This window comes from Zalophus californianus, chromosome 2, assembly GCF_009762305.2.
Source record: "Zalophus californianus isolate mZalCal1 chromosome 2, mZalCal1.pri.v2, whole genome shotgun sequence".
Lineage (NCBI taxonomy): Eukaryota > Metazoa > Chordata > Mammalia > Carnivora > Otariidae > Zalophus > Zalophus californianus.
The window spans coordinates 21,613,801-21,632,589 of record NC_045596.1 but is presented as its reverse complement, the minus strand read 5'-3'; the positions used below and the strand labels follow the sequence as shown (position 1 = coordinate 21,632,589).

General features: G+C 38.9%; 1 protein-coding gene across 2 annotated transcripts in view; it reads right to left on the bottom strand.

Moving 5' to 3' along the window:
- The window catches only part of STIM2 (stromal interaction molecule 2), a 139,504-nt gene extending 120,982 nt beyond the window's left edge, over positions 1 to 18,522 (bottom strand). For both annotated transcript variants that reach the window (XM_027599130.2, XM_027599131.2), the window contains exon 1: positions 17,844 to 18,522. In XM_027599130.2, coding sequence (XP_027454931.1) covers positions 17,844 to 18,264 — 421 coding nt within the window. In that variant the 5' untranslated portion in view covers positions 18,265 to 18,522. The remainder of the gene's footprint in view (positions 1 to 17,843) is intronic.
- Between the last annotated feature and the right edge of the window lie 267 nt (positions 18,523 to 18,789).

Sequence of the window (18,789 nt, the reverse complement as noted above, 5' to 3'; positions counted from 1 at the left end):
TAGACGATAACACTTTGAAAAAAAAAAAAACAACTTAATTTTCAGCAAGTACATTAAATAAAGGCATTCAGTTATGAGATGTAAAAAGTTATTTTGTATGTGTTTACTAAATCCTCTGGGATAATAATTTTACCTCGTGAAAATTCTTTTACAAATTTATTTATTTATTTATTTTTAAGATTTTAAATGATCTCTACCCCCAACCCCAGTAGGGCTCAAGATCAAGAGTCACACACTCCACCATCTGAGTCAGCCAGGCACCCCTCTTTTACAAATTTAATTATGGTTTATCATGTCCACTATTGCAAGAATCTGTGTGACAGATGAATGGGGGGAAAAGGGATCTAGAGCCTGATAAGCAGAAAGCAGAGAAGAGTCAGAACTGAGACTTTTAAAATGCAATCTTGAGTTAAAGGAAACCTAGGTAAAGTTGCCTTACCTTTAGAGTATCCTTCTTTGTCTCAAAGCTGGGAAAGTGCTGAGATCCAAAGACCCACTTAAGTGGGGGGGAAACAGAGGCAAGTGAGAATGTTCGAAAGCCTCATGTCTCCTGATAAAAGGTTCCTACAGGAAGTAAAATTCAAATTTTACCAATACCCTAAATGAATTACTGAAGATGTCTGAGCCATAGTAATAGGAATATTCAAAGAATTGTTACATATGTTTACCCAAAGTTTTTCCCATTTTACTCATCAAAGTTAATCAGCATGTCTGGAACCACTGTGGACACTAAGAAATATGAATCAACAATTCCAAGTAACAGCAAAAGGATATCTAACTTTCCAATGGACTAAATACTGAGTAGCATATGAATATGCTCCTTAGTGTACATACTATCTACTACAACCTAAAATGGGTTTTCAAGCATCTCACAAACTACAAGAGGAAATTCTGAACCCTTCATTATAATAAAATGATAAATAGAAATTAACTTTTCTGAATTATTAACTCACAACATGCAAATGATTCTTTACTATGGCATTTTCTTTTAGCAAATATAAATATTAATAAAGACTGTCATACAGCTATTGATCTCTTACTTTTTTGTGAGAAAGAGAGCGCACATGCGCCAGTGCACAAGTGCATGCACACAGGTGTGTGCTTGGCGGGGGGCGGGGGGGGAGGGCGGAGGCTGGGGCTCAGCAAGGGAGACACTCTAAGGCAGGTTCCGCTCAGCATGGAGCCTGACACAGGGTTCTATCTCACAACCCTGAGATCACGACCTGAATGGAAATCGAGAGTCAGGCACTTAACTGACTTAGTCACCCAGGTGCCCCTATTGATCCCTCACTGTAAAGCCTATTTTTCCCATAGTTAGTTCTTCAACTTCAAATTCTGCTATGGTAAGACTTTTCAGGAACATCTTCATCATGATTAGAAAGAAATTATAAACATACCATGTCTTGCTTTGGAATTTGTACGTAACTAAAAACGGCTGCTGTTTATCTAGAAATCTTAAAAAACTGACCAAAGACAAAAAAACAAAAAACAAAACAAAAAAAAGATTTATCTTATTATCTTTTCATTTCCAAGCAGAGTCTATTCTCATGTTATTTCATTTTAAATCAGAGGCCCTAGAATATAACAATTTTTTAATCTTTTACTATTCTACAATATGGAAAAAAAGTCCTAATTATTAACAGTTCAACACTCAAGGTTTATGATAAATATATCATGACTACCAGCCAACTATGTGAAAAAAAAACTTTTAAATATTCAAAATGTAAAACTAAATTTTTAGTATAGTATAAAAGATAAATAGTAATTCTATAAACAAGTTTAAACAATTCATTATAAATCTTCACAGATTTGACTAAATTCAGAGGGCCAACATATTTGCATGTTCCTATAACATTTTAAAATACATCCCATAAAGAAATATTATATAGCTATGGCAAAAACAACCCAGGACTAGCAGTTAATAGATTTGGGTTCTAGTTCTAGGCCTATTACACTGCATTAAAGTTGATTTTAAAATATACATATTTAAGCATGATTTGTATAAGACAGAGAGAGATTTATCATGACTTGTAGAACTGGTATTATAAATGAATAAAAAGATTAAAAAGTAAAACCAGTGTGGCTCTCAGCTTCAATTACAAAGGTGTCTGGAAACCAGTGAATACTCGGATTAGCAGCAACACAAAATGAGGAAGCTGCCAATTTGTTCAAATATCACATATTATATATACCAAAACTATTATTGCAGGACAAATAACTGGAACATTAAAAGTGAAATCATAAGAGCAGAGACTTCATTTGCTCTTAGGAAGAGCTGGACTTCGCTCCAGCGCCTGAAAAGTGTCTAGCAGTAGACATTCAAACATTCGTTAAATAAATATACTCCCCAACTAAGTAGCACAATGTAATCTCACAGACTATGCCCTCTTAATTTCACATGAACCAGCACTTTTTAAATTTTTTTAATGTCTGTGAGATTACAAACTGAATAAAATTCTTTTAATAACCACATCATTTTAATTTCCCTAAACTCTTTCAAAAACATGTGAAATTATCAACTAAAGAGTTCATGACTCAAGCCAACTGAGTAAGGTATTCATCATAATTACTCAGTTTATATAAGTGAAAAGCTGAAAGTTATCCTGTAAAATTTTTCCACTAGAAATTATTAGCAGTCACAAATAAAGATATGCTACAGCTTTTTCCAAAAATACTTAACTCATACAATTTTTCAATAGCAACAAAAACATCTTAGATAAGAACAGATGTCAATGATTAAATTATACTATATTACAGATGACCCATATATTTTAAAGTGCTGGACACACTGGACAAAGTTCTACTTGTCAACCATTGATCACTACACAGATATAAGTAGCATCAACTACAAGAGATTACAATCAAAAACAAACCTTCAAGCTGAAAAGTATTTACAAGGCTATGGTACAACCTTTATGGGAAAGATACCATAATAGATACCTCAAATGGGTAAAAAAGAAAGAAGAACCACTGTGATACAACATAAGTAGATAGATACTGCAAGTTCAAATTGCAATAAGAAGGGTAAAAACAATTTAAGAAAGTCCCAAGGTGGAAGAAATCATGCCCTATTGAAGATAAGTTTGGAAAGACTTTATGACAATAGAAACACAGAGAGCAGGACCCATGTCAATTTTTTCCCACCACTGTGTCTCCAACTCGTACAACTGTGCACTGAACATAGAATAGGCTCAATAAATATTTACTGACTGAACAAATATTTGGAATGGACCTTGAAAGATGGAAAGGACATGCTAGCATGAGGGAAATATGCAAGCAATAGAATAAAGGAGAAAATAAAGTGTGTTCAAAGAACAAGAAGTATCCTAATTTTGCTGGAATATACCTATGACATACAGAAGATCATCAGGAGTTTGTGTCCACTATGAACTTCAAAACAAGTTTAAATTTAATTTGGTATTAATAGAAAACAGTAACAGCTTTATTAACGAAAGTAGTATACAACAGAGTACAAGGTGAGTTACAAGATTATTGCCCTCCCCTAGCACAAATAATTTAGTTCAGAACCAATGTGGTAATAATAAGAATAGAAAGAATGGGAAAAAGGTCAAATGTATCTTCAAGAATTTGTGTTTGATTCAAAAAACAGTGGTACATTAAAATAAATACAGAGTCAAAAAAAGATAGGTTCGGGGAGAGGGAATCAGGTAAAGAAAATGATATTTATTGAGCATTTAGTCCTTGCTAAGCACTTCAAATACACTATTTTAATCTTCATAACAACCCTGTGAGGTAGTTATGCTCCCATTTTACAAATGAGGCAAAAGAAATCAAGATACTTCCCCAAAGCTCACAAAGCTAATTAATCTGTCATTCCCCCTCTTTTTTCCTAAGAGAACCTCCATTTTGTTCAAATAGGGTAGCAATGTGCTCAGGAAGATGGGCCACTCCTGTAGTCCCAGGAGAATGAAACACAATTATTCTAAAAAGGGAAATCGTTGTCCAACAACCCAGGCCTCATCTATGAGACGTGAGAAGAAATACGTTGAGGGCTTCTGGGAAAGACCTTCCTACCTGCATTGGCATTGTGGAGGTCATCAGGGACCCTGAAGTTACCAATCTAAGAGCTGTCCTTGATTCTTGCCTTTCTTTCATTGCTGTTTCCCAATTCATCAGCAAACCAAATCAATTCTAATTCCAAAATATCTTGTTAACCCTTCCTCCTCCTATCATCCTAGTCCAAGCCATTATTATTCTCTATGAGACTACTAACTACTTTCCAATGCAATCTCCCTGTGGTGACTCTTGAACCCAACAATTCATCCCCCAAACAGCAGCCAAAGATATCTTTTGAATGTAAATCAGGCAGCAATTGAAATCCTTGTGCTCTGATGGTGGGGTTATAAAAGGGGACAACCACCATGGAAAACAGTACAAGGTTCCTCAAAAAATTAAAAATAGAACTACCATATGATCCAGCAATCCCATTGAACATATATACAAAAGAACTGAAAGCAGAGTCTCATCTGCACACCCATGTTTATAGTAGCACTATTCACAAGAGCCAAAAGGTAGAAGCAACCGCAAGTGACCACTGGCAGATGAATGGATACAAAAAATGTGATATATACATTCAATGAATATTATTCAGTCTTAAGAAGGAAGGAAATCCTGTCATATGCTACAACATGGATGAACACTGAAGACATTATGCTAAGTCAAAGAAGCTAGTCACAATAAAACAAATACTTTATGATTCCACTTATAGTGAGATATCTAAAGTAGTTGAATCCAGGGAAACAGAAGCAGAAGGAAGGTCCCCAGGGGTTCAGGGAGCTGCTGTTTAATGGTCTGGAATTAGAGACTCCATTTTGAAGCTCCATTTTCCTTTCTACTAATGAACTCTTAAACTGAACCAGAACGGGCAACTTTTTAACAAGGAGTTGTGAGTAAAATTCAACAGAACAACTGACATTCGGACCATAAAACTGTCGATATGAACTTTATGAAGACAGAACAATTAACCAATGCATACCAAGAACAGTTTCATTTGGTAGCACCAATAAAATAGTTGATTAAAAAATAATCAAAAGGAGTCTGACCGGTTAGCACCAATGAACATTTCTCCCCTCTTCTCTTACTTAAGGCATGTGCTTACCCTCTTCTCTCTCATAAAAACCCCTTGCTTTCCCCACATGAGTGGGACACCTTCCTGGTTGCTATTAGAATCAGCACTCCCTGAATTGCCAATTCTGATACCACAAATAAAAGGGCTTTGTTTCTTGTTCAGTTTGCCTCCTTTTCCTGATTGGAATTTAGTAGAGTTTCAGTTTTGTGATATGAAAACATCCGGGAGATCTGTTTCACAACAATATGAATATACTTAACACTACTGAACTGTACACTTAAAAATGGTTAAGATGGGAGTGCCTGGGTGGCTCAGTCGTTAAGCGTCTGCCTTCAGCACAGGTCATGATCCCAGGGTCCTGGGATGGAGCCCCACACAGGGCTCCCTGCTCAGCAGGAAGCCTGCTTCTCCTTCTCCCACTCCGCCTGCTTGTGTTCCCTCTCTCACTGTGTCTCTCTCTGTCAAATAAATAAATAAAATCTTAAAAAAAAATGGTTAAGATGGTAAATTTTGTGTTACATGTTCGTTCTTTCCATAATAATTTAGGAAAAAAAAAAAACCCACAACACTAGCCAAACCCCACCCCCAAAAAAGGAATCATATAACTACCCTCCTTAAGATGCTTCAACTGCTTCCTATCACCCACTGAATAAACCCCAAACATGGTCCATGAGGCTCTCTACCATCTGACCCTTCCCCCTTGCACAGCCAGATCAAACGCTACTCTCCTCCTTCCTCAAGGTGCTCAGTCAAAATGATACTTTCACTTCTTCAAATAATTCAAATTCTTTTTTGCCTCGTGGTCTTTCATCCATGCTATTACCACCATGTGGAATGCTATTACCCAACTCTTCATAGATTTGGCTCCCAATCCTTCAGATGTCCCGTTAAATGTCACCTTCTCAGAAACCTTTCCTAACCAGCCCGCCTAAATTAGGTGTCCCCACACAAGTAACATTATTTTCTATCTTGTATCTCTCTTTTGTTCTTTTTTTTTAAATTTTTTTAAAAGACTCTATTTATTTATTTGACAGAGAGAGACAGAGAGAGAGAGGGAACACAAGCAGAGGGAGTGGGAGAGAGAGAAGCAGGCTTCCCACTGAGCAGGGATTCTGATGTGGGGCTCGATACCAGGACCCTGGGATCATGACCTGAGCCGAAGGCAGACGCTTAACGACTGAGCCACCCAGGCGCCCCTCTCTTTTGTTCTTTGATAGCATTTCTCACAAGTTAAAAACAGTTTATTTTTCCTTTCCTCCTAACTGAAATGCAAGGTCCATGGGGAACTTAAAGTCTGATATTTCAACTGCAAAATGCTTTAAATCTTTTAATCATATAAAATAAAGGTACAAAATCACTTATGCTAATGACACAACTTTTTAAAAAATACCATAATACTCCTCAATCTCAGTCCCCTTAGTTTCATATTTCTACAAAGTTTTTACTAATCTTAGACCATTAATGGTTATTTAGATCATGGAAGTGACTCAAACTATGTCTTCACACTTTTTTAAATGCAACATAAAACATCTTAATAGTACTCAATAGATCACAGCACATTTCTACAACTATTCGACATCTTTATCTATAGATTAAAAAAAATAAGTCGACAACTGAATACTTATATTTGCCAGACTCTGTTCTCTGTTCAATTTACACAGATTAATTCATGTATTCTTGAAACTCATTTTAGAGTTAAGAAAATTTAGGCACCACAATATTGTAATTTATAAGAAATACATGTATTTGGTCACTGAGATGACCAAAATAAAAACCTCATATATGTCTGGTCTTCATCATCCACAGTCCCTGGTTCACAGCTCCCAAAACCCATGGAATTTCCTGAGAGGTAAGACCAAAGGGAGCTTCTTTTGTTGTATTTGGGCTCTAATCCTCAGTTCCTGAAAAAGCTTCAGAGCCATAAAGGTGAAATGAGTGTTTTATTATTCATAACAAACCCTTTCCACCCCAACTGGGCTTATGTTAATGAAGGTGACTTATTATCCAACCAGCACCTAAGGGATGGGCTGGTTGCCAGGGGAACCAACCTTGACTGTAGGGTTGGAACTTTCAGTCCCACCTTGATTTCTGGGGAGGAGTGAGGGGCTAGAGGCTGAATCAATCACCTATGGCCAATGAGGTCATCAATCATTCCTATATAATGAAAACCCAATAGCTCCATAAAAAAAACAAAAAGAGGGCATTCAGAGAGCTTCCACCTTGGAGAAGCAGAAAGCTTCCATTTACCATTATGCAGAGCCAGGCTCCTTTGTTCGGGATTTTGCCCTACATAACTTTTCATCTGGCTATTGATCTGTATTTTTTAATATCCTTTATAATAAACTGGTAGTCTAGTAAGTAAATGGGTTTTCCTAAGTTCTTTGAGCCACTTTAGCAAATTAATCAAACCCAAGGAGGGAGATCCATGGGAACCTCTGATTTACAGATCAGTCAGAAGCACAGGTAACAACCAGGGCTTGTGACGGGCTTCTGAAGTGGAGAGTAGTCTTGTGGGACGGAGCACTCTACCTGTGGGATCTGATTCTATCTCCAGGTAGATAGTGTCAGATCGCACTGAATTCTCAGACACTCCGCTGGTGTCAGAGAACTGCTTGTTGGTATGGGCAAGTCTCCCCTCACAGACTGGAAATGGGGCCAGGAACACTTTTTAGGCATGAATAGATTAAACTACCTACCCCAAATTACAAAACCACTGGGACCCAAGCTCAAGAAATCCCACTCTAGTCTAGAGGCTATGCTCCTAATCACACTGTACAAAAAATGAGAACAGACTTACAGCCCAGATATAAAAGTTCAAGATATAAAATGTTATGCTTCTTAAAAATGACATTCCATCCTTAAGGAATATTCATGAAAACAAACCACAAATAGGAATTACCCACTTACTGAGGATACCGATTTAATTTTTTTTAATTTTTAAAATTTTAATTTATCATAAAGATCTTTGGCACTGGGGGATTTTTTTTTTTTTTAAGATTTTATTTATTTACTTGGGAGAGACAGAGAGAGCGCACTAGCACAGAGGGAGAGGGAGAAGCAGACCCCTACTGAGCGGGAGCCCAATGCAAGGCTACATCCCAGGACCCTGGGATCATGCTGAAGGCACTTAACTGACTAAGCCACAGGAGGATTTTTAAGGTTATAAACTATTTCAGACCAATCCTAAATCTCCATCACATGTAGTAATCTACAGGTATGATAATAACCTCACCAGGGCTCTAAAGGATTAAATAAGATAAAACATACAAATGCCTGGCATAAATTTGAATCCCACATGCAGACACAGATGTTGGTACACTACAAGCAGGCTGACCACTACCTCTGCCACACCGGCAATTCAGCCTCCTCCAAGCATCCTCAAATGGTAATGTCTATGATGTCATTCCCCACTTGGCTTCCTCCTCTCACACTGCGACACTTTTCCCTATATGACAAACTCTTTATTACATTTTTTTAAAGATTTTATTTATTTGTGAGAGAGAGAGAGTGCACATGGGGGAAGGGGGCAAAGCAGAGGGAGAGGGACAAATGGACTCCAGGCTGAGTGCCCAGTCTGACGTGGGGCTCGATCTCAGGACCCTGAGATCATGACCTGAGCCAAAACCAAGAGTTGGACGCTTAACCAACTAAGCCACCCAGGCACCCCCCTATATGACAAACTCTTATGCATTCTCAGTAAATACTTCTGTGGGAAAAAAGCCCACCTCAGGCACCCGGTTGGCTCACCTGGTGGAGCATGCAACTCTTGACCTCAAGGTTGAGTTTGAGCCCTGTGATGGGTGTAGAGATTACTTAAAATTTTTTTTAAATGTTTTAAATAGCTCACCTCTCCACATCAAAATGTAATTCTATTAAATACAGCCCTTATGCCCTTACACTCTTGTCACAATGTATCATCACCATTTAAAAGGCAGTATCTCCTCCTGGAATACAAAGCAAGGTCAATATCTTATTAATCTTAAAATTCCAAACACCTAATTTGGTGACTGGCATATTACAGTCACTTAAGTGTTTTGTTTGCTTGTCTGCTTGTTAATGAAAAATAAAATAACAAAAAGTAATCAAAAAAGCACTATATTTATTTATATCATACCTTGTTCCAAAGAAGGGGAAAGGGGCTCATTTTCAATATTGCAGATCTATAACAAGAAACTTCTAATAAATATTCTAATAGGTATTTTTAGTAAATACAGAAATGCTACTAAGTAAGGTACCACAGTAGTTTCCTTTTAAAAAACAAATACAGGGCGCATGGGTGGCTCGGTTGGTTAAGCGACTGCCTTCAGCTCAAGTCATGATCCTGGAGTCCCGGGATCAAGTCCTGTATCGGGCTCCCTGCTCAGCAGGGAGTCTGCTTCTCCCTCTGACCTTCCCACCTCTCATGTGCTCTCTCTCTCTCATTCTCTCTCTCAAATAAATAAAATCTTTAAAAAAAATACAATAGTAATACTTTTTTTTTAGATTATGCAACCCACTCTCAGGCAATTTTCAAGTTTATATTGTTCTTGCAGCGATGCAACTTCAGCATCTTTATATCCCCAGTTCCTTTCATATCTGGCACTTGATAATGTTTAAAGCTTTATACACATACACACACACACAGAGTCACCATAGTCTGACTTCCTGACTTACCCTCTACGCTTCTTTTTAGGATCTATTTCAACAGACCTAGAACCAAACGCTGGATGCACATCACAGGGTATATTTTAAAAAGCAAATTCAAAAAATATCAGAGTACCTATACCCGCAGTTGAACAAAGATTTAAAGCAGATTTTTTTTAAATTTGGTATCCAGAAACAAAGAAAGAAGTATCAAGGATTAACACAGTTTGAATGTGCGTAACAAAGAAGAAGGAACTGCTGAAGAATGAAAGTAATGAAACAGGAAAAATTATATACTTATCATTAATGGAAAAGTTAGTTTTATTGCTGGAGAATAGGAATAGAGAAGGAGGATTAAGATTATCTATTTACTCAACATCAGATATTTTTAAAAAGGAAAAAAAATTAGTACAATAACATGGACCTGTGAGATGTCCAGTATGTTGAATAGCAGATAAAAATTGCAAGTAAGGGTTTAAAAAAACCCTTTTTTACTTACTGAGAATCATTTAACAAACAACTACAAATCATTTTTGTTACTCTAGAGGTTTGTGACAAAGTTGCTTAGTATTTTTAAATCATATAAATCAGATTCACTTCAATTATTTTTAAAATTAAAAACCCAGTACTTAATTCAGTAAAATCATTTTTGAAGTGTTTCAGTTCCATATACTGGCAAGTTTAGGAAGATCAAAAAGAGAGGTAGAGAAAGAAAGTGAGAACAAGCAGAGGTAAGAGTAAGTTAAACAGAGGCCAAGATCCATAAGCACAAATCAGGACAAATTTATTTTGCAAGAAACACTGGGACCGATACAGGAGCTTGGGTTCTGAGATGAATGTTAGTCCAACTAACTGGTCTGGTATTACTCTGTGGTTCTGGGGTGAGGGGGATTACCACCATCTAAAGAACACACTGAATAGCCACTATTTAACATTCTACAACCAATCTTAGTCTTCATCCTCAAGTTGTTTCACTTTACACTGTATGACTGAGGCAGCCTAACAGAGAGGAAATTACTCTCAGGACTGCAGCCATGATAGCTGTGCAGTATCACCTCAAGGGCCAAATGAAATAAAGCCAAAAGTCAAATCAATCATTGGCTTGGGGTTCCCTATCCCCAATTCAGAACTTTCCTAGTAATGAAGTTCTCTGAGGAGGAAATGTTCAGCTAGACTAGAGGAACACAAGACTGAGGACAGAGACAGGAGAGAACCATCCTTAAAATTAGAAACAATAAAACCGGTCAAGGAAAACAATTACTGAAGGTAGGATTAGAAACTGTCAAGAAGAACTAAATATCTAATACCACCAATATAAAGATCTAGGAGGATAAGGAAATGAACAAATCATTTAGATTTGGCATTTGAAATCATCACCTAAGGATCAAGCTTGAAATTCACGTGAAATTCAAAAGTTAATTTTGAAACAAATAATATGCCAGTACCCTAAGACACTGCTATTCAAAGAAGGAGTGGGGGTGGGGTAAATTCAACTTTGATGCAATATAGTATTAAGTCAATCTGGAAAGTTATCCTTTGTTAAGGAATACACATGCGCTTTAAAATATGGAATACTAGGGGCACCTGAGTGGCTCAGTTGATTGAGCATCCAACTCTTGACTTCGGCTCAGGTCATGGTCTCAGGGTCCTGGGATGGAGCCCTGTGTCCAGCTCAGCACTCTGTGCTGAGTCTGCTTGAGATTCTCTCTCTCCCTCTGCCCCTCCCCCCATTTGCATACTTGCTCTTGCTCTCTCTAAATAAATGGATAAAATCTTTTTAAAAATTAAAATAAGGAATACTAAAATTACAACATTACCTCTAGCATATTTTCAAGGACTTTCATCAATCTAAGTCACTTTACAAACACTAGGTGTTTAAAATTAAAAGGTAATTTTTGTTTCTTAGACTTCTTCTAAATTCCTTTCTAACAATAAAGCAAATTTTATAAAATTTCCTCTAAACATTTCATAGCCATAATTTCACGACTGAAATTCTCAAGACCTCACTTCTATACAGCTTCCTAACTGGCCTCTTCATTTATCTCTATAGTCTCCTCACTTCCATCCGCCCAGACCTCGCTTTCTCAAACACAGGATCATGTCACTTCCACGTTCAAAAACCACAGTGCTTCCCAACCCAGCAGGAAAATAGATTTACTAGTCTTAAGTTTATGAACAAAACACTCTGAAAGATCAAAACACCTCCATAAGCCTTTTGTTTTACCTTAACAATTAAAGTAAATTTGCATTCTCCATAACAACGTGCACGTTCAGTACTATATAAATTACTATGGATTAAATATTTGTTTCCCAATTAGTAAAATGGATATGCCAAGGAAATGTATCATAATTTCCCATACTCCCCTGCACGTGGCTGAGTACCCCAGTGTTAGATGTGTAGACATTTCAATACAAAGCATATAAACTAAGGAATATTAAAGTTCTAGATAGTTTGGCCCTAACCTTCTTTCTCCTTGCATTTCCCATTATTCCACATACACCCTATACTTAATTCTAAAGAAAACTATTAATTTACTCCTTATTCTTGCATATGCCTTCTCTCAGAAAGCTCTTTCACTCATCTCCGTAAGTCCCTATCTATACATCAAAATCCCACTCAAACCCTAACCTCCTCTAAATAATATTCCCTAATAGCTTTCCTTTTTGCAGTCCTTTATGGTACTAATCACAACCTGTCTCATTATGTTTAGTTGTGTGTATAAGATGTATACAACATACCAGTTAAGAATCAAAGCTTTGTAAACAGAGAAACTCAGGTCAATTTCTGACTCTGATTACCAAGTATAACCTTGAGCAAGTTACTTAAGATCATCCTCTATGGGTTTCCTCATCTTTTATATGAACATTACAGTAGGGTTATCTCGAACAGTGTTAATCTCAGAATCAAAAACAGTGATGTATATAAAGCACTTAGCACAATACTGACAGCTAGTAATAGTTTAATAAATATACCTTCTATTCCCAATAGGCACACTCATTGTCTAACTCTTTTTTGTATTACTTCCAATTCCTACCATATATATATATAGTGTTCTGCATGTGTTTCACAATTGTTTGGCGGAGGGGCACCTGGGTGGTTCAGTCAGTTAACTGATTTTGGCTCAGGTCATGATCGCAGGGTCATGACACTGAGCCCCATGTCTGGCCCCACGCTAAGAGGGGAGTCTACTTTTCGCCTTCTCTCTCAAATAAATAAATCTTTAAAAAATAATGGTTTCGCTGAAAAACTCTGATAGTTCTCAATAAGATAAGGTCGGAATTCTAGTGACTGTCAAAAATGGCTTACTACTCATATTATTAACTGTTTATCTTAACATTAGCTTAACCAGTTTATACTTTAGCTACCATATACATAGATACAGAGCTCAAGCATCATCTTAAGAGTATTCTACACTGCATTACCAATGAGTAAGCCAATATCCAAAATACTTGATATAGTTACTCAGAAGTCAAATTAATCTAAAAACATTAGCATGTATCCAACCACAAAGCAAAGTAAAGAATTCCTGTGTGGATTTACTTAGCAAAGAACTCCTGTGTGGATCCTCCTATTGCTAAAGTTAAGCCAAATCCCGAACCCATTTTTCCAAGTGGCCCTCTAAGTTATTCCTATGCAACGGGATTACCAACAGACACCAAACAGTTCTACCATGGTATTCTCAAGAAAAGCAATGTTTCCAGACCAATAAGATTACTAATTCTAAAATGTTCAAAATAGACTAGATCAAAACACATGAGATTATTTAATCCTGTAGTCAGCAAGAGAACAAAATAAAACAAAAAAAAAAGAAAAGAAAAAGAAAAACCCCTATAGCAATGGCCAAAGAATGATGAAGAAAAGAACTAGTAATCATAACTACCTGGGAAGGCAAAAGAGAATACAGCACAAGACCTAGCCATCAAAAGGTGGCTTCAGGAAATCAGAAGCTAAATTCAGGAAGAGCAATTTCACAAAAAGAGGAACAATGGTTTCTAGTACTATGTGAACTACACTGGGAGTTTATTGTCACAATGTAAACATTAACACTGTAAAATTATTGTAAAATACTCCTCAAAGCACTCAAGCCAATACTAACTAAAAAAAAAAGTGACATTTCCTAGGTAAATGTTAGGCATGCAAGGTGACAAACTTAAAAATGAACCTTAGGATTTTTTACAATGATAATCATGCTCATGTGAAGTATTTTCATCTAAATTAACAAAAACCCCACCACACAGATGTGTTTAATACTAATGAGTAGAGTGGCTCTTTCAAAAAGGTATACCTTCAAATTAATAATATTTTAAATTTTCACTGAAATTTTAATACTTCCAAAAGACATATTTTAAAATGATATTCCTAATATCATACCAAACTAATGAAAAGTATTATAGTAAACCTTAACAGAGGCACTAAAGAAGGCTGCATTAATTCATTTAAAAAAAAAAATAGAAGCAAATATTTCTGAAGCTAAAATTTGTTTTAAAAAATTCTGAAACAACTACCTATAAGAAAACATGTTTGAAACGTTTCAATTACAGTTGACCCTTGAACTTTGTTTGAATTTTGTGGATTTAAATTTTGTGGGTTCCCTTATATTGATATTTTTTCTATACAGTACAGTACTGTAAATGTATTTTGCCTTCTTTATGATTTTCTTAATAACGCTTTCTTTACTCTAACTTACTTTAAGAATACAGTATATAATACAAAAACAAAATACGTGTCAATCAACTGTTTACTTTAGGCTTCTGGTCACTAGTATTCCTATTCCTAGTTAAGTTTGGAGGAGTCAAAAATTATACTTAGATTTTTACCTGCACAGGTTGGCACCCCTGACCCCGCTGTTCAAGGGTCAACTATATTGTGCACACTTGGCCAGAATAAAGAACTGTTATATACACATATATACACATGACATATTTGCATGTGTGTATTCTTTGCCCTTTCCTTGCCCTTTCCTAAACTTTTTTTAGAGACCATATCTGGATGAGATCAATCACTCTCCATTGGGATCAATTCATTCATTCTAAATCTGTTAGGCAAAAAATAATAATAATAATAATGCTTTGAATTATTAAAGCACTGCCTTAGACTGTAACCAACAAACTCTTCGTCACCAAGCCCTAACTTGCTTTAAATTTCTATCACTTTCAAAGCAAGAGTCCTAAAGATATACATGTATATACAATTTAAGCCTTTACCACACTATAAATATTGGTTTCACCTTACCAAAACATTTGCACACCCAATCCTGAAAACGTAATATAAAAAGGAAAATATAAACCAATATTCATTATGACGGTGAGTCTGTTTATTTTGACGATTTCTCAGTCTCTGTAAGAACACTTGCTTACTCAAAATTAAGCATGCGACACATGACTTAAAGGCAATTTGTTCTTAAAATACACTACTAAACCTCGAAAGTAAAACTCTTGAGAGGCAAAATTCAGTGGAAAAGAGTGCTTTCTACATTTTATTAGTAAGAGGCAAACTCTTTACAATGTTGCTGAAATATTAAAAATACCAATCTGGAGAGGAAAAGAGAAGATGGGATTTTGGCTATCACTTTCAGAGCTATTAAGAATACTCACAATTAAATGACAATTTTAATACAGAGCCAGAGTACAATTCTTCTCTCAGAATTGTTTCAAGAATTTTCCACTTTCAAAATTGACATGTAGCTTAGTTTTATTACAAATTGCTCTCTACCCCATTTCTCTCCATTAATGCTGCCCAGAATATAACGCAGTATTTTTTAAGTACAGTCTATGGTTCTACTTCCTGAAGTGTACAATAACAATAATTTATTATGTTTGGGGCTTAGCATAACATTTACAAGTGAAAACCATTAAAGAAAGCGCTATTCACACAATCAGAATGGGGAGGACGGCATATACAGAGCTCAAAGAAATTTTCAATATACTCCAACTTTAACCAACTGGGCCACCCAGGCGCCCAATATGCTCCAGCTTTATTGCAGACTTCAATTTACCACTTCCCAGGTATCAGTGCTATTGACTGTACTTACATAAACTTATGAAAATGACAATTTAACCTGCACAATGTGTAGTCTGTTTATCTTAAATTTGAAATGGAAATGTTTAACTTGTTAAAAATTAATATCCCAACAAAGGGAAAGAATAAAAACATTCAAAATAAATTCGAGTTAATATTATTTTTGTAAACTTATCTTAAAGCACTACAGCACAAACTCACTTTGTGTGATCACACTTTTTATTCAGTAACAATCACCTTTCCTTGTTCACGATGCCATAAATAACGCAGACAAATTTAAATCTTCAAAAAGGATTATAAACAGCTAATTAGAATAAAATTCCACCTGAAGTAATTTCCTTGCTATAACCTATATACTATACATTGTATTGTTATTGGTTAGAAAGTACTAAATTTTCTGAATCACATGCCCTCCTAATTACATACTGACAAAACATTAGCCAATTATTTATTAATCGAACTCCTCTGCTCAAGAAACCAAGAGTCATGCTCCTATACCTTATAGAAGCCCAAATATCTCTGCTCCCTCCCTTCCTGCATGAGGCTTGAAACCTTCAGAATCAGTTTTATCTTGCTACTTTCCCTAACCTTTGCAATTAGTTTTATCCTGCTACTTTCCTAATAATCACTATTCCTCATTTTATCTGCCGCAGTTGTTATTTGGAGAATAAAGACTGTTCAAGCATAAAGTTATTCCAACCATCCTCTCAAACTATACTATGCTCCTAATACTCATCATTCTGTAATCATTTTATCCAAATTAATCAGTGATAGGATTGATGTTTCAAGTTTCACTTAAAAGAGGTTGATATGTTTCAGGGTAAAGTAAGTTAAATATTCTGATCATTACGTTCTACCCAACTTCCAAAGAGCTTGACAAAGTTCACCAACACCCTCCTCTTTAAAATAGTAAACACGCTGTCATAGAACCCAGAGAAAAGCTGCTTTGCTCCAAAGAATATAGCTCCTGAGCACTTCCCAGAGCAGCTGCTACTAACTTTCAGACGCCTGCTGGACTATCACTTTGGTTAAATTAATGATGGGTCATTATGTTCCACCTTACTTTTTTTTAGTGTTGCAATCAATGTAGGAAACCTACTGATGACTTTTAAAAATACAGTACAAAAATTAAAAAATAAATAAACTTTAGCTCCACTACATAAACTTTAGCTCCACTTTTCCAAAAGAAATCGTTTCAAGATCCCTACATCATTACTTAAACCACACGTATCAGTTGTACATGACACTGGAAGGCTTTAAATGGATTCAATTTTCTATCTAACCTTACCAAACATGTTCGCAAGTTTTCAATAATTTCGAGAACGTTCTATATTACAAAGGTGCTGGTGCACTCTAGCAGAACCGTGCTGCTCAAATACAAGCCCCGAAACGAATATCCTGCACGTGACAAATTTTAGGTGTATTTCTGGTTACCTGAAGAGCTTTCTGCACCCTTTATCCCCCAGTGATGCTCCCAGCGGGAAATACTTCCCATCCTTCAAAACCTTCCTCCCACCCCTCCAAAAATTCACATTAGATTTAGAGGTTTCCGCATACTAATACGTAATCACTAATACCACTAGGTATTACGGCTCTCAAAGAATCCTCTTTAGCAGCCTCCCCTGGGACACTGTGCTCAGCCGGGCTTTGACCCTGTGAGACCCGCCGCCAGCTGCCTTTGCAAAAGCAGCACCACAGGCCGACTAAATACCGCAGTGCTGCTGCTGACTTTTTGTAGCAGCTTAAAAAAAAAAACAATCAGCCCAGTACCCTGCAGACCCTGCTGGCTCTTCTGCAGCACCGAAGAGAAACCACCGCATTGCTCAGTGAGCAACACCGGGGAGCCCGACTGTAGGGCGGAGAAGCGAGTGCCGTCGAGAGGCTCGGTCGAGGGCGGGGTGTCGGGGGTGGGGGAGGTGGGGAGGAAAAAGGCGTCCGGACTGTAGGGGACCGCGACGAAGCAGCGGCCAGGGCGCTGGCGGCTGGGCGCCCCGCTCCGCATCGCGCACTGGCCGTGGCAGTCGTATAGCGGGCGCCGGTAGGGGCACGGGCCCCTCATGGGGGTCCCGCAGCCGCCGGCCTTGCCCCGCCCGCCGCCCCCCGGGCCCTCACCTGTCATGAGCGCCGGACTGTCGCCCGCCGCCGCAGCGGGAGACGAGGCGGCTGCCGCGGCAGAGCCCGAGGCCCGCCGCCCGCGGAGGTGCCTGGACACCAGCTCGCATCCGTCCGCCGCGCCGGCCACCAGCAGCACGAGCACCAGCAGCGCAGCCCAGCGCCACCGCCGCAGCCAGCCCGAGGCCGTGCCGGACGCCGCAGCGGGATGAGGGCGCGGAGGAGGACCGAGGGGAAAGCGCGGCGGCGCCCCCGCCGCCGGCCACTCGTCCGCTCCGCCAGGCGCTGCAGCCGCTGCCGCCGCCGCAGCCGGCGACTCCTCGGGCCGCCCCCGCCGTCTCGAACGCGAGCTCCTGCCGGGCGCCAGCCTGGTCCCCTCGGCACCGGCGGCCTCCGGAGCTCGGGTACCGGCTGCGTTCATTGGTTCCGGTTATTTAAAAAAAAAAAAAAAAGGTGAGGGGCAGAAAGGTACGGCGTCTTCAGGCCCCGCGCGACAGCCGCGCTCCTGCGGCGGCGAGACGGGGATCCGCGGCTCTGGCGCCTCTGAACACCAGCCCCAGCGGCCGCGCCACCGCCGCCGCGGCGCATCCCCCCGCCCCCTCCGGCCCGCGCCCGTCGTAGTACCACGCTCGGCCCCGACGCCTCCTCCCCTCACACACTCGCACACAGCATACCAATCCCCCGCCTCCTTCGGCCTCTCTACAGCGCAGGCGTGGTGCTGCTGTAACTGCGCCTGCGCGGCGCCACAGCCCCGCCCCCGAGGGCGTTCCCGGGAAGACTAGCCTCCCGCGGGGTGGCTGCTAACGCTCTCGCGGAGCGGCGAAGTTAAGAAGGTGCGGAGGAAGACGGGCATATATGTCTCCCTCCCCCATTCACGGCCCGGCCCAGACAGCTGGCGGGGGGGGGGGAACCAAAGAAGCGGGACAAAGGAGTACAGACTTTCCAA